The 27,704-nt window shown below is 48.2% G+C and overlaps 1 protein-coding gene across 10 annotated transcripts in view; it reads left to right on the forward strand.

The window, feature by feature from the left end:
• mast4 (microtubule associated serine/threonine kinase family member 4) overlaps positions 1–27,704 on the forward strand; it is a 70,594-nt gene that overhangs the window by 15,934 nt on the left and 26,956 nt on the right. For 5 of the 10 annotated variants that reach the window (XM_076029465.1, XM_076029470.1, XM_076029466.1 and 2 more), the window contains exons 4-5: positions 15,160–15,191; positions 22,847–22,927. In XM_076029465.1, coding sequence (XP_075885580.1) covers positions 15,160–15,191; positions 22,847–22,927 — 113 coding nt within the window. Of the gene's footprint in view, positions 1–15,159; positions 15,192–20,932; positions 21,046–22,846; positions 22,928–26,892; positions 27,451–27,704 lie in introns of those variants that run through there. The other 5 variants (XM_076029469.1, XM_076029471.1, XM_076029476.1 and 2 more) reach the window with 4 other exon arrangements.

Genomic DNA, 27,704 nt, shown 5'->3' on the forward strand with positions numbered 1-27,704 from the left:
GTTATGAAATGAAAATGATCACTTTATGTTGTGATACTGAGCCCTGTTTTTTTTTTTTTTGTAGGCAGTAATGCACTTCTGTAATTTGGTTGAACTTGTATTCCCTGGGTGGGACATCAGTTGAGATCAGTAAATCTGCCTCAATTGTAGGTGTGGGACTCTCACTTCTGTTTCTCCCCCCTGAGCCTTACAAGGGCTCCTGTTATTACCTTTTTTGTTTTGTTTTTTTTGCCCGTTCGCCCCCCCCCCCCCTGCGCTCTCCCGTCATGCCCCTGGGTGTGCATGGTTCTTTGACAAGCGTGGCGCATCGCTCTTGACCGTGATGCTCTTTGGCAGAAAATCAATACTTCACCTCTGGTGCGATATGGAGATAAGACTGTCATAATCCTGATGTTGTGCCTCCGAGGACCCTCATTCTCGCCGGTAATTGTACTCAGAGATGTCCTCTGCCGATATCATTGTCGGTGGTCGGTTTAGCGATGGAAGAAAACCGCAGTTTTTCTGTTTAAAAAAAAATCTGTTCCCAGTTGGGGAGAAAAAAAAAATCAGTTAAATTCATGATGAAATGCAACACATTTTACTGTCACGGCTGAGTAGGTCTGTTACCAATGTTTTTCACAGCTGAGTCGCTTTGATTTAAAATGCTGTAACTAAGAAAAGCAAAGTGGAAATGAAGCCAGATGAACTCGTCTCATTGATCTGCTGTCTGCGTTATTTTCTTTTTGTTTTCCATCATGGCTAATTGCGGCAGCGAGCCAGCAGTGTTTGCGTGACACTCCGAATGTTGGTATTCCTCTGGCACTTCCTCTTGTGTTGCAAGTGAGGCGGCATGACAAGTGAATATACCTGGATAAGTGTATACATGAGTGCATATGAATAAAATCCGACTGTATAGATTTTAAGTTGCGGGAAAGTTTTTGAACCTCGGGAGGAGGATTTTTACGGGGAATTAGTTTTGTGCTGTTAATAAAAGTCATCAAATGGGTTCATTTATAGTTAGCAGAAACGCCTGCTTATAAGAAGGTTCATCTTTCATCTCTGTGGATTTTCCCATTTCTCCAAAAACAGTGAGAAAAAAACAACAAAAAAAAAACATTTTTTTTTTTTAGTTGTGCGTGGTTTCTATCTTGTGGTTGCTTGTCAAGGTTAAAGATTAAAGACCCGCCATAATACACTGCGGAAACACCTCTGCAGATGTTCTTCTTTTCCTGGCTGGATATTCCGCTCGACTCTGCCGCTGCCTTTGGAAGGATGAAATTCTACAGTCAATTCCCACGTGATGGGAATTGACTCTTTGTTCCCTTTGCTCGGCCAACATTGCCGTTTGCTCCCTGGCCTGATAAGCCCCGGAAATGGCAAAGGCTGTAGGTGACTCAATCAGCGCTCTCTGCATGCTCTCAGTGCTTGCCCCCCCACCCCCACCCCCTTCCGCCCCCTTCCGCCCTTCCCCTTTTTTCTTTCTGTTCTCCAAAAAGCAGAGCCGAAGCAACCTCGGCTGCCCACCTGCCAGGAGCACATGAGTCACGGACGGCCCCTGGACTTCTCCCAGAGGCCGTTCTGTGGCTCGGCTCTGAGGCCACTGGCACAAAGCCGCGCTCTTTAAACACCCTGAGAGGTGGCACAAAGCAGGCTTCCTCGGGGCGTCTTTTACCAAGTGAAAGATGGCCATCTGCAACATTGAGGAAGAAGAAAAAAACCCAAAAAACATCAGTCACACTATATGTTGTGAAACTGTAATGAAAAAAGGTCAATGGAAGTGTGAGATGCATGAGGTGGCAAACGTGAGATTTGCTCTCCGCAAGCCTGGCCAAGTGCTAGATGAAATGTTTGCTTTGGAAACCAAATATTTCCACTTGAGCACGTTAATATTTGGGTGGAAGAATCACAATTCTTATTTTAAAAATTTTTCAGCTAAGCCTGAACTCTCTACTTGAAGGCTTCATTTTTGGTGCAGCTTGCATCATTAGCATCACTGCGTCTTTGCCCTGTTGCGTGCCAGCACGGTGCTGAAGTCGACTCTTGCCAAAGCCGGTTGGCGGTGAGAAAAAGACAAAAACAACGTTGTCCTCCTGAGATCCACTGAGACCTGGGTGCTGTTCTTTGCTCCTCGCTGAGTGCGAGAGGTCGTCCAGTTTTAATAAACGGGCGGCTTCTGCAGCGGTGATGCTAATCCTGCTAGCATTAGCCTGGCTTGTTCGTTTTTTATTATTATTATTTTTTTTTTATCTTCCTCTGGGGCTTCGCAGATGTTGCAGATTAAAGGGAACGGATCCCAGAATCCTTTGCGGTTTTGACACAGTGCAAAAATGACCTTTACTGGAGGTTTTAAAATGTGGATAAACCTTATATCATAATATTAAAATTCCTCATAGCCTTCCCTTTTTAATTGTCCCTTTATTGTTCTTTAGGTACCAATATCTCCCAGATGTTTGGTAACTAACGTGTGATTCTTCTTCTCTGCATCTTCTTGCATCTGCAAGACGTACAGATGTTGTACATGCAAGCTCCCGAAAGTACTGAAATCCCAACATATTGCATGTGGCTGCGGCTTCCAGCGGAAGTGCACTTTGCATGAGCGTGCGGTCGAATTCGACGGCGAGCGGCGGTGAAATTAATTGCGTCTGTTTCGCCGGCGCGGCAGCCGATGTTCCTTGTTAAATCAGCTTTGTACAACAAGAGCAGCCGGGACTTCCTGTGCAGACGGTGACAAATTAGTCTTCCTCTGTGGCCTCTCATCTTCGCTCTCAGCCCAACGCCAGAGTCGTCACCGGGCGGCTGGAGCCTCGCTCCGCTAAACTCCGGGAGTCGTTAATTCCCTCAGGTAATTTCAGCAGCATTGTTTGAGCTTTTGGGGAGGAAGGAGGGGAAAAAAAAAGACTTCTGTAATTGTCGTCTTCCGAGGTCTTGAGAGCTTTATTCAAAAAAAAGAAGAAGAAAAAAAAAAAAGAAGCCCTGATTGGCGGAGAGCAGACCTGAGCCGCCTGTTCTCTTATCGGCGCTCACGCTCAAATGAATGTCAGCAGCAGCCTCGGCAAGACTTAATCAGCCTCTTGGCTGTGCTTGGGGGAAGGGGTCGCCCGGGGGTCAAAGTTGACGCTGTCCGTGGCCACCTGTATTACGGTGTTTTCCAACCTCCGTCCAGGCCGCCGTCATTCCCGTCCGTATTCTTCCTGGAGGAGGAAATGGTTTGAGCTTGGCTGGAGATGGAGGAGAATGGAAGGGGCCCACTTAATATTCACAGAGCAGTAGCTTAGTGAATGGAAATGAGTGAGAGAGGTGGTGGTGGTGGTGGTGGTGGTAGAACAACACCGACTGGAGCAGAATGCAGGCTAGAATTGGCAGCACGGAGTCAGGAGCAACTTATTTTCCAAATGCTAATTGTTGGGAGAGAGGGAACCTGTCCTCCCCCCCCCCCCCCTTCTCTCTCTCTCTCTCCACCCCCCAACCCCCCGCCCCGGCTGTGGGAACACAGAGTTTGAAGAGGAGCTGGTGGTAGCAGAGACGAGCTCTTTAGCGCAAGACGTCGATGATGTGGTCGTCGACGGCGACTCGCTGTTTTTTCATAAACCAACAAGTAAAACCTGTTGGCACAAAGTCGGCGCCCTGGAATGCACGTTCTGTCCTCTACGAATGCGTGAACAACATTTTTTTTCCTCTCCAAATTTCAATAAATTTCAATACACACTGCAGCCATCAGGCTGCGCAACCGCACTGAGTAACTTCATCTTCTTAACCACCTTTACATTTCATACAGGTGCAATAAAACACTTATTCATATGTCAGCAATATGTAGATGACGGTAAATAACCCAACTGTTCCTAACACGTATCATCTTGCTTTTCCGTTTTGACTTATGATAAATATTTTTATTTTATTTCTTGATTTTGTTTTTAATGAATGTAATCGTTCTTGTCGGTGCAATTATGCAAATTTCCCCAATGTGGGATTAATAAAGGCGTTCTATTCTATTCTATTCTATTCTATTGCAATACAGCAACATAACTCTATTGTGTTACTGTCGAGCTCTTCATACTGCACATCAATCAGGAATGCTGGAATGACATTTAATGTTTAAAAGCACTTATAGGCTTTTTTTTTTTTTAATTATGATTTCCAAAGTGGCTGTTAAACATGGAAGCAGGTGATCGACTCGCGGCGGCGGCGGTCTCACTGCAGCAGGGTGAGACGCCCCTCATGGCGGCTCTGGAGGGTCTCCAGCAGAAACATTTACATTGCCCCTCGTCTTTTTTTTTCTTTTTTTTTCTTCCCGCTCGATTCCGCCGCGCCGCCGTACCTCCCCGCTGCGGACAGGATGCTCGATTCATTGTCGCGTGGTCGCGGCAGAGTTGTGGGTGGTGGTGGTGGTGGTGGGGGGGGTGGGGGGGGGTATCCTCCCCCTCTCACGGTCGGTCACCTGGGGTGCCCCAACCAGCCCGCCTGCTTGGAGGAGGAACGACAAAAAGCCCCTCAGCCTGCCAACGTCTCCGCACCGAATTAGCCCTGCCTCTCCCCCTCCTCCTCTTCCTCCTCCTCCTCCCCTCTCTCTGCTGCTTCGTCTCTCCCCCCCCCCCCCCCCCCCCCCCACCACTGAAGTTCCGCGAGGAGGGAAGCGAGAGGCGTCGTCAGCTGACTGCCCTCCCTCCAATCAGATAAGTTGTGATGGAAGTGTTTAGCAGCTGCTAAGATCAGATTTATCCTGAGGGAGGGAGGAGAGGGAGAGAGAGAGGGAGGCAGGGAGGGAGAGAGAGAGAGAGAGACAGAGAGAGAGAGAGGGAGCTGGAGCCAGGCGGCGCGGCGTGACTTCACACGGCCAGTGAGAGCGATGAGAAGCCGGGGCTCTGCACCATGGACGAGTCCAGCATTCTGAGGAGGCGAGGGCTACAGGTAGGCAAGCACAGATGCAGCCGCCTCCCTGTGCGTGCGTGCGTGCATGTGCGTGTGTGCGGTCGGTGCCGCGTCGTCACTTTGCTGCCGTGCACCGGCGGGGCTCGCCAGGCTCCCGCATCGGGACCTGGAGAGCCTCGGCGGTGGGAGGCGGGCAGCGTTTTTTTTTTATTTATTTATTTATTTTTTAGCCGGGACAGCAGTGCGTTCTTCTGGTGAAAGAGTGAGTGGCTGGAGGAGAGATGGCAGGTGTTCATTCAAAGTGGATGAAAACAGGGGCTGGCCATAGAATTGTGTGCAAACTGGTGTCACTTTCTCAACAAGTCTTGAATTTTTATCTGTGAGGTCTGTGGTGCACAGGGGGGGGGGCTGTGCAATTGCATTTTTTTTTTCCTTTTGCTTGCACCTGTGTGTGTGTGTGTGTGTGTGTGTGTTCCCCTCTTTAATTCAACAGAAAATCCTCACAACCAAGGTGCAGGAGCTAGCTGCAACAGACTGGAGCGCGTGAAGCCTCAGCTCACACTCTGCAGCCGTCGCTCTGCAGGCAGAATAGATACTGTGTGTGTGTGTGCGTGTGCGTGTGCGTGTGTGTGTGTGTGTGTGTGTGTGTGTGTCTGCAAGTGTGTGAAGTTCACCTCACATTAGTCATCCAGAGTTTCGCTACATTTCCCATATTGATCGTTTCCTCGAGCTGAGCCGGACAAGAAGTCGTAAACGCTCATGCAGGCCCACATTGCTTTGCATACTCCCCCCCCCGGAGGAATGAAGAATTTATTGATTATTATTATTTCCTTGATGATGTGATTGCACAATTATTACCTTTCATTCAGTAAGAATACTGTGTGATTATGGCACTCTGAAGCGGCGGTTCACCTGAAATACGCCCACGCTCCCCTGGTGTTTTTCTCTCTGTTGTTAAGAAGACGGCAACAAAAAACTGCTTTTAATTGAAGCCCTTTGAACGCTTTATTGGACTTTTAATGGATTCCGTGGATGAAAACAAATGTTTTATTTTTTCTTTATCACCGCTACCCAACAGACCCTCACAAGTGCCCTAATCTCTCCGTTCCTTTGTTAGGCACCACCTCCTTTCTTGCTCTCTTTTTTTGGGGGGGGTTCTTTTAACACACAATGGCGGCAACGCATGAAAAAAAAAAAAAAAAAACGTCAAAAAAAAAAAAGCAACAGTTGTTTGTTCCTGCGGCTCTGACTTTCACGTTCAAAAGGAGAGGCGGAAGTAACTTTGTCAGGCAGATGAATAAAGCCGTCTCAGCCCCACCGTTTCCCATTCATCCCCGGGCCCGGAAGGGATGACATCATTTCAGAGGACCTCGCTCTCGTCTGGCGGATCAAAAGCCGGACTGGCTGCAGTAGAGGCTGCTCTAGTGTTGTTTATCTCGTGAAAAAAAAAAGAAAGGATTATTGCACTTTATCTGGTGCTTGCCACGACTGTTAATAAGACCTTCATAGAGATACTGAACTACTTAAGCATGAAACTGCAATAATCTGAGGGGGTTTATCGCATTTTTTTTTTTTACCGCAGCGCCTCCTAACAATATTTAAAGTAATTTACGGTTCATGTAAATTTGTGTAGCAAACTCATAACGATGTGGTGTGGCGTGAATATTGCGATGATGCTGCACAGCGGGGGCCTCCGTCTGCTCCCAGTTTTGAGGCTGTTCCTTGTTACTCGGCGGCGGCGGCGTGCGGCGGCAGTGCGGACGTATCCCTTTGTAATGCAGTTTCATGCCTTGCTGCGGGGAGACGGATGAAAAGGTCTGCGGTACAAAGGGTGGAAGCAGGGTGGAACAGGTTGCCTGGATCCCATCAAAAAAAAAAAAAACACCCCGGGAAACACTCACATCTTGTGCCTCCCGGAAAGCTCGCTGAAGAAGTTTCTCCCGGACGAGCGTTTCCTTGGATCCTGAATAATGAAGTCTCGCCAGTTCACTGCTGGCCGGTTCCCCTGCGAAGGCACTTGCCGGCCTCCTCGCCGGGACGAAAGCCACGGCCTCGAGCTTGGAAGCGCTCGCGCTAGCTCCTTCACCCCTGACTCCAAAGTGGCCCAGTGTGCTCGGCCCGGGCGCTGAAGGAGCGACTGAAAAACACCTCGTTTGCACTAAAGCGGAGGCCTGGCAGCCGACTGGGACGCCGCCCCCCCCCGGGCATCTCCATCTGGTGGTCTTCCAAAGCGTGTCGCGCTGGGTGGAGATCCCGCGCTAGACCCGGGACTTTTCTCAGAGACCATATGTCCCACCTGGCCCGGAGCTGCCTCAGGAGCCACCAGGGGGAGCCCTGGAAAACGTTGCTGGAGAGAGAGGCTGTTTGGAATGCCCCTGCTTAGCCTACTGCCACACTAACCCAATCCCAGATAACAAGGGATGGATGGATAAGTTGGCAAGTCACTCCGTTTCCTCCCCTAGAATACAATTAACTGAAGCTGCGTGTGAACATTTATTCTTTTCCCTTCTGCATCATGGCTGTAGATTTCGAGTATTATCTTGTGGAGCTAATTGTAATTACATTTATCCACGTTATTTCCATAACAGCATGCTAGGGCTGGGCAACAATTCGATCTCCATTTGGGACAATATTTTCCATGACGATGATCAGCTGGGACCCATTTCATCGTTAGGCGCTCACATGGGAAAAGTAAGCACAAGAACAGTATGAGAGTGTGCCGGCAGCTGCATGAACAACAAGTGAAGTTGAACGCGAGGAAGGCGAAAACTATGCTGAACACGAAGGCGACATCTCTACAGCACCCGTAACCGATGACGTCGTTGACAGTCTTGTTTTTCAGCGTCCGTCAGCAATATTATAACAAACGCTATCGCGTATTGTTTGGCTAACGACTATAAGCTAAAGAGGCAGCTTTGTTTTTTTTTTCCTTCCTTTTTTTTTTACCAGTTCTCGGCCCTGATGCTCTCTTGGCCATTTTATTATTGTTGTGTTATCAAACTTTATTGTTAAGTTTCAGTGAATCTCTGCTTTATTCAAGCTTCAGGATGCCCCCCCCCACACACACTGACACATTCTGCAGAAATGACATATCGAGATCTTATCAATAAGAATCGAGATCGATCAATATGGAAAAACGTATCGCGATTACAAAAAAAATCCATACGGCCCAGCCCCACGTCATACTTTCAGTTTTGCGTGTGAGCGGAAAACAAGAGGGATTTTTGACGCACTCTGCGATATTTAGACCCGCCACACACACAGGTGAGTTGCCGCTCCCTGGTATTGGAAACATTAATGAGTTTTTCTCGACGAGTCGCTCAGCTCCAGCGTTCATGATGATTGGCTTTGTGCTCGTGGGTGGCTTGGATTTTGTTCTGCGTGGAGACGAGAGTGATGCTTGTTCCGTTCGTTTCCCCCCCCCCCCCTCCCACCATCCCGTTCATTTTTAATGACTCAATCAAGTCAAAGTCAATCCACTGTTTCTTTAAGCCCCCAACCTCTTCTCCTCCGCCGTCTCAGCAGGTCTGCAGCCTTGCTCCGAGGGCCTCTCTCATGCGCACCCTGCCCTTTCATTGTCCAAAAAAATTTGTGGGATTTCTATAATTTTTAACGACGCCTGCAGGAGCCCCGCGCATGCCCTTCGTCTTAATTAGGAGGAGCCTGCCAGGGGAGGCTGCTGCTGCAGCGCCACGTGAGCGCCGGCGCGCCCGTGATATCCAAACTGCTTTTGTGGCTGAAAACAGACGGCAGACGACTGCCAGTCTCTCAACAACCGTTTCAATGTACAGCAGCTTGCTTGATGTGGAGTGGCGGCAGAAGGAGGGAGATAAATTCCCTCCCCGCCGGAGTTCATCATTAATTTGTTAGCTAATTTGAGGCTGGCTGGCCAATATGTTACTGTGCCGTTAAAGGTTAAACATCCCATCCAGGGGGGTTGAGTGAAACGTTCCTTCCCTCGGCACAAAGACCCAGGCGTCCTTGCAGCCCGGCAATTTTATTTTCCAGCAGAAAGAGAAGATTCAAATATTAGCTTCACCTTGAGTATTTTTATTTTTTATTTTTCTATTTATCCACAAAAGAAAATCTGATGTTTGCCAGGAAATTAAATTCTGGAGAATATAATACCAGACGTTTCTAGGAAGGGGAACACATTGATTTCACCTGGCTTTGTCTGCGTTCCAACCAATTTCAAACAAATTACGTCTCATTGTTCTTATTTGGAACCGGGCTGGCTTTGGTGGCGCTCGTTAATGGGTTGTTCATTCATGTTTGGAGATTCGTGATTGAGAGACCAAGGGCGTTATCGGCGGGTTGGCCGCATCGGGACACACCTTGTCGTGGTTGGCAGTAGACGGAGTGTGCGGAGGGGTGATCAGACAGCTGAGGCTCTGACGGTCTTCCTGAGGAGATACCTTCCCTCTCCCGCCTCCCCGCATCCAGGCCTCCTGCCAGACTCCCATTGAGGCGGACTAATGTTCGACTCAGTCAAGGCTGAAAAAACGGCATTACATTTCCCTTTCAGTCGCACGTTGCTACGCATTGCGTTTCAGCGTTTCAAACGGGCATGGAAAAACTACGGCCCGGGGGCCATACGTGGCCCGTTAAGCTATCTAATCAGGCCTGCCGAACTTGAAGTAATTATATTAGTAACAATTAATAGTTAATAATTGTAATTAATAGTTAGCTAGCCATAAAATAGCTATATTTCATATGTTTTTTCAGTGTTTTAAGAGTCATCTCAATATAGAGCTAAATAACATGACCCTATGAGGTGGGTCACCAAAACGCACATTCAAATCGTTAGTCGCCACACCGTGTTATGTGCGTCTGAATGGCTCAAAGCGCCTCCTGTCTCCGACCAATGGGACCGAAGTCTGCGCGTCGACTCCAACAGTTTGTCCTTCACGCCGTTCCGCTCCGGACGTCGCCGCCGCCGCCGCCGCCGCCGCCGCCGCCGCCGCCACGTTGCCGCTTTTGCTCACGTCAGACTCGAGCAGTCGCACGACAAGCGGCCCGGGAAGACACGAGCGAGGCGTTTAATGGCCGGGGCGGGCGCGTGCGGAATGTTTACGGTGCGCACTGGAGTCTGCCGCTTGTGACAGGCAGGATTCGGTTACACACCGGCAGCTTCTGCCAAACCTAAAACAAGCGCCTGACACCAGGGAAACTTTGATTCAGTGTGGCAGCGGCCTCGTGCAATTAGTTATCCGGAAGGCTTAGCCCTGTGTTTGCAGGCTCCCACTAAAGTACCTAGCTTCCAAAACTGACGCTTCATTGTCCATGCATTCACCTTGCATATCTTTTGAAAGAAAGGGGAGGGGGGAGGGGGGAGGGGGGGGTTGTTGTCACTGCTTCAGTAAAGGGGTCTGTCTGTGCCCTTTGTGACATCACAGAGAGTTGCTTTTTCCAGAACCGCCGGTAGAAAACGAAGGAAGAGTCGCGTGTTGTTGCTGGGTTGCTAAACGATCTTTAACAATTTAAAATTTCAATCCAATGTAAATTTATTCAGCAAAGACCGTGCATCAGAAGCTGAAACAAAGGAATGTGCTGTCGGCACAAATTTCACACGTTCTCTCGTCAGTGAGCTTTTCTGGCCTCGGCTGCACCATTCCGAACGTGTTGTTGTTGCCAGAAGCGCCTCGTCCGTACGATGGCGCTTGAGATCAGCGCAGGACGCTGCTCGAAGCCAATATCGCCATTTTGAACCCACTTTTAATTAGTTTTGCTCAGAGTCGGTCGAGTTGTGTGAGCACGTGTGTCAGGAGCAGATAACCGCCTCCATATTGATCCATGTGATCCCCTCTTATCTTAACCTGATTATTTTCCTTCTTTTTTTTTTTGAGCATTCCGTCATTTTTAATCCCATTGGTATTGTTTAGCTGCATTTAATCTAATCTAATTTGACTGAACTGTTTGCAAGAAGCCGTGAGCTGTCGTGCTTGCTTGCAAGGCTCTGCTCTAATCAGGTTTGTCTCTTCTGTCCCGCTTCAAACTCACTCATTTCCAGGAGTAGGTGGCAACAACTTGAGGTAAAAATTGGACAAAGTCCTGCCAGCCATTAACAAACGATAAAACAAAGTGCGCTCTTGATCTCGACGTGTTGGGGAGTCCAGAAATGAATCAAGTGGAATTATTAATGAACTTATAGAAGAGGGTTTTTTTTTTTTAGTTTTTTTTACAAGAGTTGCGCCATCACTCTGATGTGTCTAAGATGTGATGCTGTTGCTGAAAGTCGGCCGTTGACATTTTAACCTGTGGATAAATGAAGTGCCTCGCGCTCTGCGTGCCAGGAGTCACCTGGCAGTGAGATTAGAAGGACGAACAGCTGTTTAAATCAGAGGAAAAGCCTCAGCTTTTGGAGACAGTTTCCTAATGGACAAGTTTCCAAGGTTTTTCACTCGGCGTGAAATACACCCACCGTGAAACCCGCTGGAGACGTTTGCGTTTCTGTCTGGCAAAGCCTTTGCTGGTTAAAAAGTCGCTTAAAGTTATAAATGTGTAGATTTTCCGATCTCGTCGTCTTTTAACTGCAAACATTTCTCTCCTAAGTACATCAGGTACGGATCCAAGGTCTTGCGTGGAATGAATCTTCCCGTTTGCTCCTGCAGACCATAAGTAACATTTGCTGCAGCATGAGTCAGAATCAGTGTTGTGACTGTGACACTGGCGCACACCTCCAGCTTTACACTTCATGTTGAGGGAACCGTCTGAAAGGAACGGTAGCTCGCGAGGTGAGGAGAATCGATGAGGCTGATTTTAAGAACGGAATAAATAAACAAATACACTTTGTTCCCGTTTTGTTACACAACTAAACAACAATAACAAAACCTACTACTCTTACTATTGCTGTTTCCATCAATATTGTCCATTAGGGGGCCACGCATTTTCACATCTGCGTCATCAGTCACGTCTTATTTAGTCCACATTAATTGAACACACCACATATCACCCTCAATACGACACCACGGCTCGGGAATATGTACAGAATCACACTTACACATTACATCACCCTTATATAGTCCAGTGACACACTGTTTCTGGAGCATTTAAATTCACAATTAAGACCTGCAAATTAACTTTTATATATGCAAAGTTTTAATAAGTCCACCAAAAGTAAAGTGAGCTTTAACTCTCGTCAAACTTGTCCAGTAAACAATGCAATGCGGCGTTTTGGATAAGACACCAATGAGACGATGACGAAACAAACTATTAAACTATTAATTTATGAAACAATTGAACATGTTGGTGCAGCTGCTGCGCCAACGTGCCACTTTATTTACATTACAAATTGCAGATGATTCAGCAACTAAATCTTTATATTCTCCTTGAGTTTTGTCTTAGAGGCTCTCGGGGGTTATCCCGTCACAGGACACGCGCGTACATGTGAAGTTCAGCGTAAAGCCAGCTCGCTGGCCTCGGCATCGCAGGCTCGAGAACTGATTGGCTATCGCAACACTTACAGCAGACAGGAGCCTGCTATGTCGATTCTGCTGGACTGAGGCAGATTTCACAGAACCTGACAACACAAGCCAGCTGAGACATGATTGGATGAAAACTCTACTGTAATACACAACAATGGAAGCAACACAACCAAGTGGATATTATAATGTGTGAATAGAGCAGACTGTGGAGAGTAACTTTATGATCATATTTTTGGGAAAATGTGGTTTTCTAAGAATGTTTCGGCCAGCAGAGAAGCCCTTGCTGGCTCTGACGCCCCGCCACTGATATATTGTCTCATTGAAACAATGACATGCATCGTGAAAACAGCCCTGCAGGTGTACGTATATGCCATCTCCTGATTTGGTGATGTCCTGCTGGCATCAGTCACTTCTGCTCGGTAATTAGTGTTGCGCGAGCTGATGGTTGCGTCTCCCCGGGAAACTCTCTGCCCTTGGCCCCCAGTAGGCAGCGGGGGGAAGCCAGACATGGAGCCCTAATTGATAGCAGCGGCGGAGCAAAGGGCTTAGCCGCACTTTTTTTTTTTCTTTCTGCTGACTGGAGCAAGCCGATACGCATCTACTGGAAGTCCTGCGCCGTTCGAGGCGGAGAGCCTCGCCCCCTTATCAGACACGTAATGGTACAATGAAGCTGTCTGACGATCGCTCGGCGGGATTTGTAGTCCCCGAGCACAGCAAAACTGGAACGGGGGGGCCATTTATCAGTGCTGCGCGACGGCGCGGGCGGGTGGGTGGGTGGGTGGATTGGGTGGGGGGGGGTGATATCGTTTGTAGATCTGAGAGGACTTGAGCCGCGTGCGGAATCGCGTTTGCCGCGTGCCGGCGATATTAAAGAGCGCCGGGAAATGTTATAAGGGTGATAAAGCGGCGCGCGTCTTTGCAAGAAATAACCGCAATTGATCATCCGTGCGCAGGCAGGCAAGACGGGGAAGAGGGATGTGTTTACTGGACGGACGGTAGAACCTCTTTTTTTTTCCCATCCATGTTTATTGATTGGTTTATGACAACCGGGTCGGCTAACTGCATTACTTCCAAGGTCCCATATTACACAGAAATTACTTTACCAACGATTGTTGTTTAAAGGATTGAATGCCTCTTGGCAGTCAATGGGCTTCCCAGAAAATGTGTCTGTGCCCTGTGTGATGTCGCAAGACCATCACCCCTTAGCTAGCTTCGTTCGATTGTCCCATCAAATATGTGTAAAGAGCATTTAGCAGGACGCTAAAACTGCCTTGATAGCAGGAGGCTGTAAACAGAGGGCTAAACATGTTTTTCCTTCCCTGGAGGAAAACATCGCCCGAGGCTGTGCTGCTGAAATATGGAACGCTTTACACTGTTTCTAGATTCCAAGGCTCGGTGTAGCCAAGACAGTGTTTTCTGTGGCAGCCTCCTGGTAACAACCTAAAAGTCTTGGGGAAACTTGGGGGCAACATAATAGTTTAAAAAGATACAGCATAATACTGAAGGGGAGACGAGTCAATTTCATATTAATCTACCACAGACGTCGACCTGATCCACCTGGATCTCGTGCTGATCCTTCTCCAAAAGTATATTTTGTTTTTCTTGAGGAGACTCTTGATATGAACCTGTATCTTGGGTGATGGATGAAAACCCAAAAGGAACCCAAAGACCCAGATGTAGGCTTACACGTTTCCACGACAAACTTTTGGAGGAAACATTGCATGTCACCTTTTGTCAAAGTCAAGTATTGATTGCGGTTGTTTCTTAAAAAAACAAACAAAACGGTAATATCCTGCAGTGTGAAAGCATAATCCCTGCAGAAATCAATGAGGGCACTGTTGGCATTTTTCGCTGATCTATTAAATCCTGACCGCTGTACGACCTCTGTATACGTGTTGCCTCTGGCAACGCACTGTACACACACTTATGTCTTTACAGGACCAGATTTAAGGGTAAACGCACGCAAACATAGTAAGAAACACACATGGAGGCGGAACAAAATATGTGCTCGTCGAGGTGGAGAATGCGCTTTACCTTCCCTGATTGTCTTATAGAATCGGTTCATTTTGTCCACCGCATTGCGCGTCCTCGTCCTTCATGTTCAGTTTAGTCATTGGAGGGAACCGTTTTAACATGCAGATGCTTTCAGATAAATAAATAAAACTCGGATGCAACAGTCTCACACCTGCTCCGTCAACTCCCTCCATATGGCGGCAGCTCGTGAGGCTGTGAAGCCGGGCGCGGCAGCGGGCTGACGGCTCTCTTCTTTATTTACCGAGGTGTTTGTCAAGCTGCGAAGCATTCATGCCGCAACTGTGCCGCAATATGTCACAATTTAAGAAACAAACGCGGGGTATTTGTTATTTTTATGGCACGGGGAAAAAAAGCATGCGGGTTGTTTTAAAAAAAAAATGAAAAGGTTGAAGGTCAAAGGAGGAAAAACAAAGGTTTGTATGCTAGCGACCAGATAACTTGCAGCGTAGTGGCAACGAGAATAGAGTGCGACATCACGCTGCCCTCCTCGACATCTGACACTGTGTCAGGAAGCAATGCACACATCTTGATGCTAATGCTAAAAATACCCCTTTATAATGGCAGTCTCTTTAATGTATTCATTTACTCGCAGGAAAACAAAACAACATAGAGACACACAAGAGCGACATCCTCTGGTTTATCATGTTATGCACTGTGCCGCTTCACTTTATTTAAAAAAATGGTAAAAGGTCTTCTTATAGCTGCTTTAACCTTTTTATTTTATGTGTTTTTATATGTATTTTTGTTCTGTTTGTGTGCTGCATAAAGAAATGTACATACGGTGTGAGTACGTGCTTCATATTCAGTGATGAAGGTTTAGTCAATGTGCTCACAGTTCTTGTCTTCTCATTTACAGAAAGAGTTGAGTCTTCCCAGAAGAGGCAGTTTGTAAGTACCCTGGAATTTTATATTCTAAGACAAAAACAACAACAAACACACACACACACACACACACACACACACACACACACACACACACACACACACACATACACACACACACACACACACACACACAAAAAGATCTCGATCCGGAACAAAGTAAAATGTCTAAAATGTTTCCTGGTAGAATGTCTGCACTTCAGTGAGATGATCAGTACTATTCATTTCCACTCTAAGTTGTGATAATGTTGGGCTAAATTGGCTCATATGAATGACAACATCAGTCAAGATCTGAATACATCCATGTTTTTATTGCTTTAATAACTGAACAAATCAGCTAAAGAATGTATTTCAAGGTTTCAAACAGCTTCCTCACAGACAAACAACAAACATTCTATAAATGCAGTACGTAATATCAATTGTACAGTACAACAATAAAACCAATGTTTTTCAAGTTTATAATAAAAACAAATAAATAAATAAATAAAATCGAATCCTAACTTATTTTTTTAACGTCAGGATCAAAATACAAACAAATTAATTTTTTTTCTCATGAAACGGTATTGTTTTTTTGTTTTTTTTTTTACTAAAGAATTAGCTTTTTATTTTAAAATGAAAAAAGTGCTTTCATCCGCCGGGTTTGAAAAGCTATTTTGTCACAGATTCAGGTTTTCAAGGTTGTCGGAGGCGCGCTCGAGCTCACGGACAATGATTTTGCTTTAATTTGTTGCCGCAGATGAAAGATCTGCTCGGGGAACCTTGCTGCTCTGGCTGCCACCTCACCAGAGGGGGCACCGTCTTTAATAGCCATTACTAAGAGCCTGTCAAGAGATCAGCCACTGCAACAGTTAGTATTTATAGTCCCGGGCCCTCCGGGGACCTCTGTTACCATAGTAATGATGTTTGGATAGGACTTATTGAAAGTGAATCTCTTTGAACTCTGCGTTAGCGCTGTAAATTCAAAAAAAAAAAATAAGGAACTGGGACCATATTGGCAATTTTGGCAGATTTGCCATCGTGAGAACAAAGGGAAAAAAAAATGCCTCATCTAATTGATTTGTGTTAAGATATTTTGTGAGAAAGCAGCAAGTACTGCTCGCCGCTCAGTCACCAGTGTGTTTAATTTCACTTTAAAAAAACGAACAGACGTGGGAGCAGAGTGGTGAATAAAACAGGAAATGCTGAGACGCATGTGCGCGCGCACACACACACACACACACACACACAGATAGAGAGAAAATAAACTCCAACGTTGTGTCCACATGAGCCGAGTGTTTATGAAAGAGGAGCCCTGGAATCCCGGCGAGGTTTTCCTGCGACAGGGAGCCATCTGCTGAACGTTTGACGGCATTGACATGTTTCGCTCCTCTCCTCTCCACCGACCAAGTCATTCACCGAGTCTTCCACACAAAGTGCCTACGTATTTACACGACCGGACCGGTGATTGTTGGAACACATCTGCCGAGCATGTTTTTTTTTCAGATTTTAAGAAAAGAAGAAATAAACCTTTTATTTCAGCAAAGGGAGTTGGAGTTGGACCAGTATCTGAAAAACAAAACAAACATTGGGCAGATATATTGTTTGGCTGAGGTCGTGTAGCTTCACATTTATTACAGAAGTGCCAGGTCGACCTTTTATGGAAGTGTGTTCGGGCTGAATTGGCTTTGTGGTTGTTTTCAGCGTGGCTCATTAAGTTGGGTGATCAGTGCGACCTATTAATAGGTTGACCTTAATAACTGGCAGTCTTTTCGTGGGTTCAATTAAAGGGCACATCACTCACTGGATTTGTTGACCATTATGTCGGATTATATTCCGACTTGTCGATTCAGAACCGCTCGTGGGATTAGAAGCCGCTGTCGCTTGCTCTGCCACGCGCAGCGAAAGAAGGCGGCAACGTCGCACACTTGTGTCCCGCCGTCGGCCCGCTCTTAAAGTTCAGCTGTTGAGCATTCCAGCCACTCTGGTACACCTCTGGCGAGTCGACCGAGAACCTGTTGATCCGCGACAGACCCAAACTTGTGCTGCAGCCGAAAGCCGTTGGCCCAGGATAATCTGTTTCCTCAGGGAAAGCAGAGTGCATGCCGCTGCTAGTGTTACTTCTCTTGGACGCGGCTCTGACAAAAAATTCATCTTGTCAGATGAGTAAAGAAGGTACATACATAGCACGCTGGACCCCAGAGTGCAGCCAAAGTGCGACTTTATAAGGCGTTAGCTCCTCTTGAGAGGTTGGATTTGTTTTTCAGTATCATTTAATAACAGCACAAAGAATAAGATGTGCGGGGGTCAGCAACTTCTGAAACTGACCGTTACTTCCTGGGTCCTCTGTGGGGCCGCAACGATTAGTCGACGTTTATCGATTACGTCGACGACACAAACTCGTCAACGCGAAAATTTCAGCATCGACGTGTCGTGTTATCGCTGCTGTAAACTGGTGAATGATAAAATCGCACTCCGGCCGCTACGTGCTCATTTGTACCTGCAGTGCAGCACTGAGCGCTGAGGGTGGCAGTGTTGCTCATTGTGTACATCCTGCTAAGAACAGAGAAGAAGAACGGCTTCTTCTCAAAAAAGGCTTGAAAACTCCGACGCAAAGTTTCTAAAGTTGAGGAATATTTCATGGAAAACGAAGCAGCGAAACACGTCAGGTGCAAACTCTGTGAAGCTAAGCTAGCATTCCATGGTAGCACTCTGGCGAACACCTTAAACGGCGACACCCTCGAGTTGGTGCGGAGGAGTTCGCAAATAACGTTGGGGATAGAGATATTTCGTAGATTTCTTTTTTTTTTTTTTTTTTTCCCCAAATGACATGCTTATTCGTTCATTAATCGCCAGCCTACGACGCAAGTACATAATGTGTTTTTTTACATGTTGGAAAATCGTGGAACACGCTTGCTTAGCCAACGATATTTCACTTAGGCAAATGCTACTTTACGGCAGTAATTAGTGAAGAACAGCCCCTGCCAATAGTAACGTTTATACTGAATTGCAACACTCTTTCACTTGTCAGCTGCGTTATTTAGGGCATATCAATTCCATATTTAAGTTGTAAGAAATCTGTTTGAGGTTTTTAACTGTAAACTGTAAACATTGCATATAACCTTTGAATAGTGAATTTAAAGGAATTTAAAGATTTAAGCCAGTTGGGTTACACAGAAGTCCAAAATAGGTGTTGACAATAAAGAAGATAACCGTGACTCATTGACCAATCGAAAAAATAATTGATGGATTAGTCGACAACAAAAATAATCATTAGTTGCAGCTCCACTCCTGAGTCATACGAAGGACAACCAATTTGCCACACTCTACTGAAATAACAAACTTTCTCACTTATATCGTATTATTCATGGTACTGACCTATGTGAAGACACGGATCACGTTGATGAGTTCTCAGCAATTCTCAACAATGACTTAACAAGGTTGGATTAAATTGAATTTTAGGCTCAGCTCAGCGAGTCGTGCTATTTTTCAAACAGGCCTGCGGGCTCCTGATGTGGTCCACCACGTTGGTGACCCCTGACCTAGAGTGAAGCGATGGAGCTGTCCGAGGACGACAAGTTCTTGATTTCGCCTAAATATCGGCGGCCTAACGGGTTCCGCAGCAACGGCCCGATGTGAATTTCACAGATATTTTTCCTTTATTTCGTTCCTAATGATCTCCTCTAAATCCGCCGCGGTCCGCACTTCTTGCCTCTGCCCTGGAAAAACTGGAATTTCCGTCTCGCCGGGGCTCATTGAGACGGGGATTAAAAAACCCAAATGCACCGGTCCGGCACCATTTGCTGACGGGAAGTCAGGGTTCAGCGGTTTCTGCCAAACAGAATGTTTAATAATTGCGCATTTTAACAAAGATTTGCTCCGACCGCCGGGAGTTCCGTTTTCATTTCTTCCTCCGACGTTCCAATATGAAGGCAAGTGGACCCGCGGCGGGAAAAAAAAAAAAAAAAAAAGATCAAAAGCCACCGAATTAGAAGAAGGTATCTAAATTAATTTCACTCCTTGGTCTGCAGCCAGACTCTTTACTGGCCTGACTGGAGAGCCCGCTCCGCTCGCGCCCCACTTCCTGCCTGCTGCCTCGCTCTGCTTTCCGCTCTAGCCGTGATGAAGAATTCATCGCCGAGCAGAGTGAATCAGGAAGTGGCAGCGAAATGTCTGATTATCTGTCAGCGCTCTGCTCTCTGGGTTTCATCAACAGCTGCCGCTCGACCAAAGTCTTTGTCGTACGGCTTATCACGATTCTGATCTGCTGCCGTCGTCGTCATTTTTAACTTCCCCCAGGAAATGTTGTTGTCGCCGAAGTTGTTGAACTCTTTTCAGATGCTAGTTCCCAAATACCCATTTTCAGATCTTTATTATTCATCTCAGGCTTCAATGAAGCCGCCTCACATGATTTTTTTCTTTTAATTAAAAAAAAAAAAAGGGAGCGGGGGCATTTTAGCCCTGTGTTTACACCCTGCGACTGCAAAAAAAACAAAACAAAACAACAACACTCATAGTATCTAGATGAAACTGTTGCTCCGTTTGCGAGTTAAATATATATTATAAGCGGACAGAACCGACACCTGGAGGTTTTTTGCCGCCAACCTGGGAGTGGTATCGCTGCCCTTTGTGATGTCACAGAGCAACCTGTGACATTTTCTGAAAATCGGCGCCAGCCAGCGGCGTAAAGGGATGGACCTTTCTCCTCCCTGCAGACGTCACTGACGGGGTCGATGCCGTACCGTTCAGAATCTAAGAAGACGTCGGTGTCGCTCTGCGTAGCAGTTGGCCCTTTAAGCATTTTCCTCGCCGGCAAATCGCTCCCTTAGTTTGACTTATTGTGATTGTGCTGCCGCTTTTAATGATGAGCGGCAGCCTCCGGGGGTCTTTGAATCCCCGCGGGGGGCCAAGGACGCGCCGATGCGTCATCGAGCCTTACTCGACGTGCAGCCTTTTAATGCGACCCTTCAAACCCTTGACTCCGCTTCGAAAGCGCAGGCGGGGAGGAAATGCGCTTTTCCCTCTCTCTCTCCTTCACCTCTCCTCACTCATTTTTCTTGTATAATTATTTCTGAAAAGTGCTGCTGTCAGGTGTGAGTGTCCTCTGTCGTGCCGCTAGCGCTCTGACTGATGTGCACTGGCAGGTAGTGCTGCATTATGCACCCCCCGCACCCCCTCCCGCACCCCTCACCCCTCTCGGAGATGACATCATCGCTGTGGCGGTGGTGACATTGCATTACGGCGCCTCTCAAGGTGACTGCGCGCGAGAGGAATCGAATCTTTTACGCCATTCGTTGCCGTTTCCGCCAGCCAGTGAGGAGAGGGGGGAGGGAGGGGGGTTGAGGGAGTGGTGGGAGGGGAAAGGGAGGGGAGAAATGTGCATGTGTTTGTAGAGGGGCTAAGGGGGCGTGTATTAGGGGAGGGGATAAGGAGCATTGTCCTGCCTCCCTGCCCCTCGGCAGGCGACCGAGGGTCTCGTCTGACAGCTCCAAGGTGCAAACGTGGAAAGAGCAAAACAGGAACTGAGGGCCACTTCTTTATTTTCTAACCCCCATCCCCCCACCCCCACACACCCACCAGCCAACCCCTCTCTCTCCCTTTGAGCAGGAGGGGGGAGAGAGACAGAGAGCGAGAGAGAGAGAGAGAGAGAGAGAGTGAGAGAGAGAGAGAGGAAGCCAGCCAGCCAGTCTCTGTGCACTGTGGTGGCTGGGTTTGGCTCTTTGTCGGTGCAGGAGGGAGGGAGGGAGGGAGCGGGGGGTTTGAGGCAGGCAGGCAGGCAGGCAGGCAGCGTGAATGCATATCATGACCACAATAGAGCGGGCGAGCACAGTTCAGCCATGAAAGCCCAGCGGGAGAGGCTGAGAATTCCCGGGCTGACGCTGGAGTGAGTATTTCCCCCTCCTTTCTGTTACCTCGGGCAGCACCTCCGCAGTGTGTTTGTGCGCGCGTAGCCTCGGCCGCGGCAGCCGCGGCGGCTCTATCGCAGTGTCGTCTTTCAGCTCGGTCGCCCCGCAGCCCTGTGCGGCGTTAGCATTAGCAGCAGCAGCAGCAGCAGCAGCAGCATCTGCAGCAGGAAGTCTGATGTCAAATCCTCTGCAGCGCAGTGGCAACAGGGGCTGACTCCTCTGTCTGCCTGCCTGCTTGCTTGTGTGTCTGCGTGTGTGTGTGTTTGTGTGTTTGGTGCCACGCATTTTGTGTTTCCGTGCACGTGTGTTGTCTGTGACGGACAGATAAATGTGTCACGCCAAGGAGTGCCGCAGCTTCACAACATGCTTTTTTTCTTTTTTATTGCTGCTGTGTCACAGGCGAGAGGAAGTCGAGGCTGTTCGCGAGATGTGATCAATAAAGGTTGAGAAGGTGTGTGTGTGTGTGTGTGTGTGTGTGTGTGTGTGTGTGTTTACAGGGCAGGTTTCTCCCCCCTTTTTTTCCCACCCCCCCCTGTTTGACCTTATACGTTGCTTTTTGAATTGTGTCATCAAGCTATTTGTTTCCATTCGGGCCGCTTTCATGGATCAGAAACGTGCGATCCGGCTAAATGGCCGTCCGTCACGTTTGCCTGACGACAAACACCAAAACAAATGCAGCGAATGTGTCACAGTGCCCTCCCTCTCTCCCTCCCTCCCTCCCCCCACCAACCCACCCAAACCCACCACCCCGTTTCCGACCTTACATGTAGCGCATTGTGTTTTGGATGGTAAGCGCTGCTGCTGCTGCTGCTGCTGCTGCTGCTGCTGCTCTTTATTGTTGTGGTTTGCTAACTAAACTGTCAAAGATCGCAGACAAAGAACCAAAACCAGCAATGCGTTTGTCCACATTCCAACACTCTGTGCCCCCCCCCCCCCGCCACACACACACACACACCACCACCACCACCTCAGCCTCTGTGTGCGGCTCCACTGCTGGAAAGGTAAATCTTCAAAAAATGGGTCATGGATTTCCACTTTCATTCTATGGAATGTGGGCTGTTGCATTTTATTTTTTTTTGCCCTCCCAAACAAAAAGAAAACATTTTCATCAGATGAAATTCCAGAACTGTACTGTTCATGTCAGCCCTAATCTTGGATGTTTTTATTTATTTAATCGTTTAAAAAAAAAAAAAAAAGATGAAGTAGGAGGACGCAGCAGGCTCATCGACACAGACCGACGATGACATGCAATCAATTCATTGGTGGTTTTGGGTTTTTCAACTGCGGTCATTTTTGGATTGGCAAAGCCAGTCAAAAAGTCGTCTTTTGGGAGTCACTGCGGAGGGGGAACTTGCTCACCTCCGAGTGACCCGACCCTCTGCAGTGCCACTTTTCACTTCCGCCGGTGACGTCACCGACGCCTCCCGATGAATCAGGACGCCCAAGCCGGCCGTCAAATTGGCTCCATGCGTAACTTTCTAATCTGTAGCTTCCTCCCCACCGCCCCTACGGCGTGTGCTGTTTCGTCTCCTGCCTGTGCTGCCGTGCCGGCCCGTCACCTCCGGAGTCGAGCGCGCATTTTTGCAGGCAGACTTGCAGACAGACGGACAGACAGACGGACAGATTCCTGCTGCAGTTAAAATGCAACCGCGGCTCATCCGACAGGAATCGTTGTTCTTGGTCCGCGCTTCGTCCGGCGGTGCTGCTCGACTCTGTGCCTGTCTGCTGATTAAAGAAAAAAGACTAAAAACTGTTCACTGCACTCCATTTAACTTACAGCCTCACACCCCGAAGCCTGAGTCCCACTCCCACTAGCCCCTGCAGTCCGTGCAGCCCATTGCACGCTTTTCATTTCTGGAGGTAAGCGAGCGCTCTTTACCCGAGGCTAATTTCTTTGAAAAAAAAAAAAAGAAAAAGAAAAAAAGCCCTGAAAGTGTAAAAGTGCGTGTTTAATGTCTCGTCCTCGGAACGAGCGCCCAGTTTGTCCTCCTCGATTCATTTGCATTTGAAATGACATTGGGGAGGACGCGGCGCTTATATAATGTTGATGGTATCACCCCCCCCCCCCCACCTCCGCCGCCCCATCCCCCGTTCGTTTTGTGGTTTATGTTGCTCTTTCATGTGCTAAGTAGGATTTGTGGCATTTGCAATACATCAAAGTGGGGGAATGGTCCCAATCTGTCTCAGTCCTGTCTGGGGTTGATTCGTTCACAGAGGGCTGGAGGGGGGGGGGTATTCAAAATGGCAAAAGCCAGCCACATCTTTTCGCCGATGATCTTCTCATTTTTTCCCCCCCAAAATCTGCGGGAGAAGACGAAGCCACAGACTTCTGGAGATCACAGGGACTGTTATCCCGATGTTGCTGAGGAGATTAGGGGTCGGTGGTCATCGGCGGCCGTCCGAGATAAATCTTCCAAAGAGTTCGCGCTGAACCGGCCTCATTCCGGCGTCGGCCGCCGGAGCCAATCACAGAGCGCCGCTCAGTTGAAAAGTTCTCCAGCAGTTTCTTTTAGCCTTCGGGGCTCCTCTTGCCTCATTTCTGCTGATATTTGCCGTCACGTTCGTTTCCATTTTAATCGTTTTGATTTATAGGATTTATTTTTTTTTTTTCTTACCCTCCCCCCTGCATCAATGAATACTTGAAACACCCGCACATGCGACCTCCGACCTCCTCTTTCCTCCGCTCGGCTTTCGCGCACGGTGGAGAGCTGTAAGTGAGTCAGCTCGGTATGGGAAAAAAAAAACCTGACTTTTTTTTTTTTTTCTCTTCCATCCACTCAACGGCCTCAGTTTCCGCGCTCCATCGCGTTCAACGCACTAGAACGGCCGCTCTGGCTTCAGGATGTGTGCCAAGGCTCTCCCATCCCATTCATCAGGAAGGATGCGGCACATATTGAATTTTTTTTTTGTAAAGGACGCTGTAATACTTCATTACCATGCCGCACGTGCCGGGCCTTCGGCCTGCAGCTCTTTGCACCAGTCTCATCTACACATTTGGCAAAGTTCTTGCGGATGAATTGCTCGTGGTTGGTCTTTAGCACGTCGAGAACATCAGGCGCGGAAACCCGCCGTCGGCGTCGGTAGCGAACCTTGAAGGTCGTCTGCGATTTGCCTTGGCCGACGTCCCTCCTTGTTTAACGGCCGTAATTACGGCTCCTGTCTCCACTTGTGTAAACTTTACTGTCTAAACTCGGGTCAACCAACTGAGCGCTGAGATTAAAACCAGCTGCTGCGTTTCTGGGCCTGGGGGGGGGGGGAGTTCAGCCAGAGTCACGGAGCGGCCGGGGATGAGCCTTCATCCAGCAGAGGACTCGGGAAAACGCTTGATGTCGCCGAACCGTCTGCCAAAAATGTGCCTTTGTTTGAATCTCTGTGTGAGTTTATCACAACTTTGCTACATCGTTATACACAGTCAGCGTTTCTTTCGCAGGTGCGTCGCGATTTTGCGCTAGCGAAGAGAATGTTTTCAGCTTTTTTTCCTCACCTAATAGAAATGAACTGGGCAGCCTAATGTTGCTTGCTTGGATTTAATTTCTTTTCGTGCATGCACGTCCCTCCAGTCGCATACCAGCATCACTTCCGTGCAGCCGGCCGTCTGAAAACGGGACACAAAACAGCTCTTTATGTTTGAGGCTTTGATGGATGTGAAGTATTTAGTCAGTTGAATATCAGGGCTTGACCCAATACGGCCAAACTGTGAGCTGCTCGCGTTTAACGATTAAGGGGTTTTTTTGTTTGGGATTTTGAGGAGCTCTGCGGACTTTTGACCAACTGTAGCGCTAAGGAGCTTTTGACAAGTGAATAACTACTTTGTTTGTGACCTGTAGGCTGTGTAAAGTGCAATGCACAGTGGGAAAACAGGATGCTGCCGACAAGGGGGGGGTGTCTGCTCTGCGTTTCGGGGAAGAGTGTCAATCCTGTCAAACCTTTTCCAAGATTACTTGTTTGTCTTTGATTTCCCTTGTTTTTAACGTCACCGATCGCACTTTGTCATCAGTCGGGAACTATGACAGTAAACAATTCTTATGCTGTGATAATCAGGAAGAAAAAAAAAAAGGGGGGGGGGGGGGAACATCCTCTCCAGCACGTCAGCGCCGTGCCAAGCGATGCTTGCCGGTGACCTCCCTGTTCACGCTGCTCGGCGCCAGTTTGACTTTGAACCGCCGCCCCTAATGTGGAGCACGGAAACGGAGCAGAGCCATAATTAGAGTGAAGGCTGTCACACCGGCCTGCAGGGAGGCCGGCCGAGCCGCTCGCTTTTCTGCTGACAGAAATGGCTTCTGATTACTCTTCGTTTTTTTTGCCGAGGAGCAACGGACGGAAGCGGCGGTGATGTGGCACTAACGGCTAGCCCCCTGCCTCCTCTCTTTGTGCTGTATCTCTGTGTCTCCCTGGCTAATAATTCACCTTCCGCAAACAGGCCGCAGCATCCGGACCGTCGCCACGTCCGTCCCGGTGCTTCCTGGCCCAGAAAGGCTCTCAGCCGGTTCATCACGAGAGGCCTTTTTGGCAAAAGTAGTGCAAAAAACTTCGGGATCAGTCGGTTTTGTATTGTGATGATGATCCCAAGGTCACCTTAGGTTCGACGCAGCAGAGGTCAAAGGCAAACCAGGTTGACAAAACACTGGGAAATTGATCTCAATTGAATTCAATTGGAGATGAACGCTTTGTTTGAAAAAGAAATTCTTTTGTTTAAGTACAATTTTACAGGCACTCACCGTCGCATAACAATCCAGATGCTTATAATTAAAGCAAAATGAGAATTATTTTACATTGGAAAAATAATTTGAGTTTTTTTTATCGTAACAAAAATGACAAATTACAATTATAATTATAATAATAATAAATTATAAATATAATCTGTATTAAACGTTTTAAAACTGCCATTAACCGTGTCTGATGAAACCCTCTCTTGCTTCTGGAGCTGCATTTTTACGGGGGAAAACGGGCGTGACATCGCCACTTACGTGATGATCTCAGACCGAGCGTGGCCACGCGTCTGTTTTGCACGACTGCACGCTGCTCTAATCTGTTCTGCAGGGTTTTTTTTTTTTTTTTTTATCTCCAAAGATAAAAAAGCAACCTATCAGTAGCTCGACCCGCTGTCGTTTATCTACTTGGAAACCTGAATTTGTTTCCAGCACTCAGCTTCCGCGGGACATATGTCACTCCTCTCACATCGCTCTAATCTGCTCAGCCAAGTCCGACAAACATGACCCTCAGCTGGCAAAGTACCTTTTTTCCTTTTTTTTTTTCTTTTTTTTTTTTTTTTTTAAATCCACAAAGTGGATGAAGCGGTGCAGATATGTGGAGTTATGTCAGGTTTTTTTTTTTTATCATCTTAAAAACATTTTCAGTAGTATTTTTCAGAAACGTTTCGATATCTCAAACCTTTTAATCTGCGTTTTCGATTGGCCGTCCCAACCATCGCAAGCGGTGGAGTGGAAGGTCGACGTAGAACAGCGGAGGGAGGAGTCGGAGCCGCATCATCACCGGCGGGTCATTTCCATTTCAAACGGGGCCCGTTTGATGACGCTGACCAGCCAAACTATCTGGAGGGGAGCCAGTTTGATGATCCAGCGCCGCCTCCTCGCCTCCTCCCTCCCTCCCTCAGCAGGATGTGAAGTGGTAGACGCCTGCTACATGATATGAAGCATGTTGAGCGCCAGAGAGAGAGAGAGAGGGAGAGAGGGAGAGGGAGGGAGGGAGGGAGGGACGGACGGAGAGTGTGTTTTTTGGAGGGAGTGGGGGGGGTGTTGGGATGCGCGGTGCTCAGTCGCAGTGAGGCGGCGAAAAACAAAAAGTCAGCTGGCGTTGGGTGTCACATCCCTGCAACAGTAGAGGCTGTCAGCGCCTGACCCGGATCTCTCACACACACACACACACACACACACACACACACACACACACACACACACAGAGGGAGAGAGGGCCGCCCCACCGTGTGCCTTTCAGGATCCTCCCAGGATTACTTTTTTTTTTTTTGCACTTTGAGGCCAGAGGAGGACGCGGCGTCCTCTCCTCTCCTCTCCTCTCCTCTCGCCGTTCATGCCGCAGCTGGCTGCAGATGTGCCTGCGCAGAAGAAGTTTGGACCCAAGGAGAGCCGCCGCCGCAGCAGCTGCTGCTGCTGCTGCTGCTGCTGCCGCTGCCGCTGCTCGTCCTCTTCCTCCTGCAGCTGCAGAGGCGCCTGTCAGGACTGCGCTGCGAGTCGCCCCCTGCTCAACCCCGAGAGCCGGCGCCTCTCCTCGCCGGCGCCGGCGCCGCCGCACCTGCCCCTGTGGCGCGAGTCGGACGCCATGTCGGAGTCGGCTCTGTGGACGGCGCTGTCCAACTTCACCATGCCGCACTTTTTGAGCGGCGCCCGGCTGCGGCGGTCGCAGAGGTAACCTGCGAAATCGTCGGGCTTGAGTTTTGTTAGCCGGTTAGCTTGTTTGTTTTGTCCGAGCGAGCGCACAATAGGCTCAGTGGCAACCTCGGCGTGAAAGGCTGTAAGCGGAGATCTTGAAGGAAGGGACGCTTCCCTTTGTGTAGGCACCAGGTCGCGTTAATGGGGTCAGCAGCGTGAATAAGCGGTCGGGTGTTTTTATTTTTTTTTATTTATTTTTTTTTTTTGTTTTGTTTTTTTCTCGTCGTCGC

This window comes from Nelusetta ayraudi, unplaced genomic scaffold (assembly GCF_046127955.1).
Source record: "Nelusetta ayraudi isolate G7.1 ecotype Tasmania unplaced genomic scaffold, CSIRO-AGI_Nayr_v1 ptg000026l, whole genome shotgun sequence".
Taxonomy (NCBI): Eukaryota; Metazoa; Chordata; class Actinopteri; order Tetraodontiformes; family Monacanthidae; genus Nelusetta; species Nelusetta ayraudi.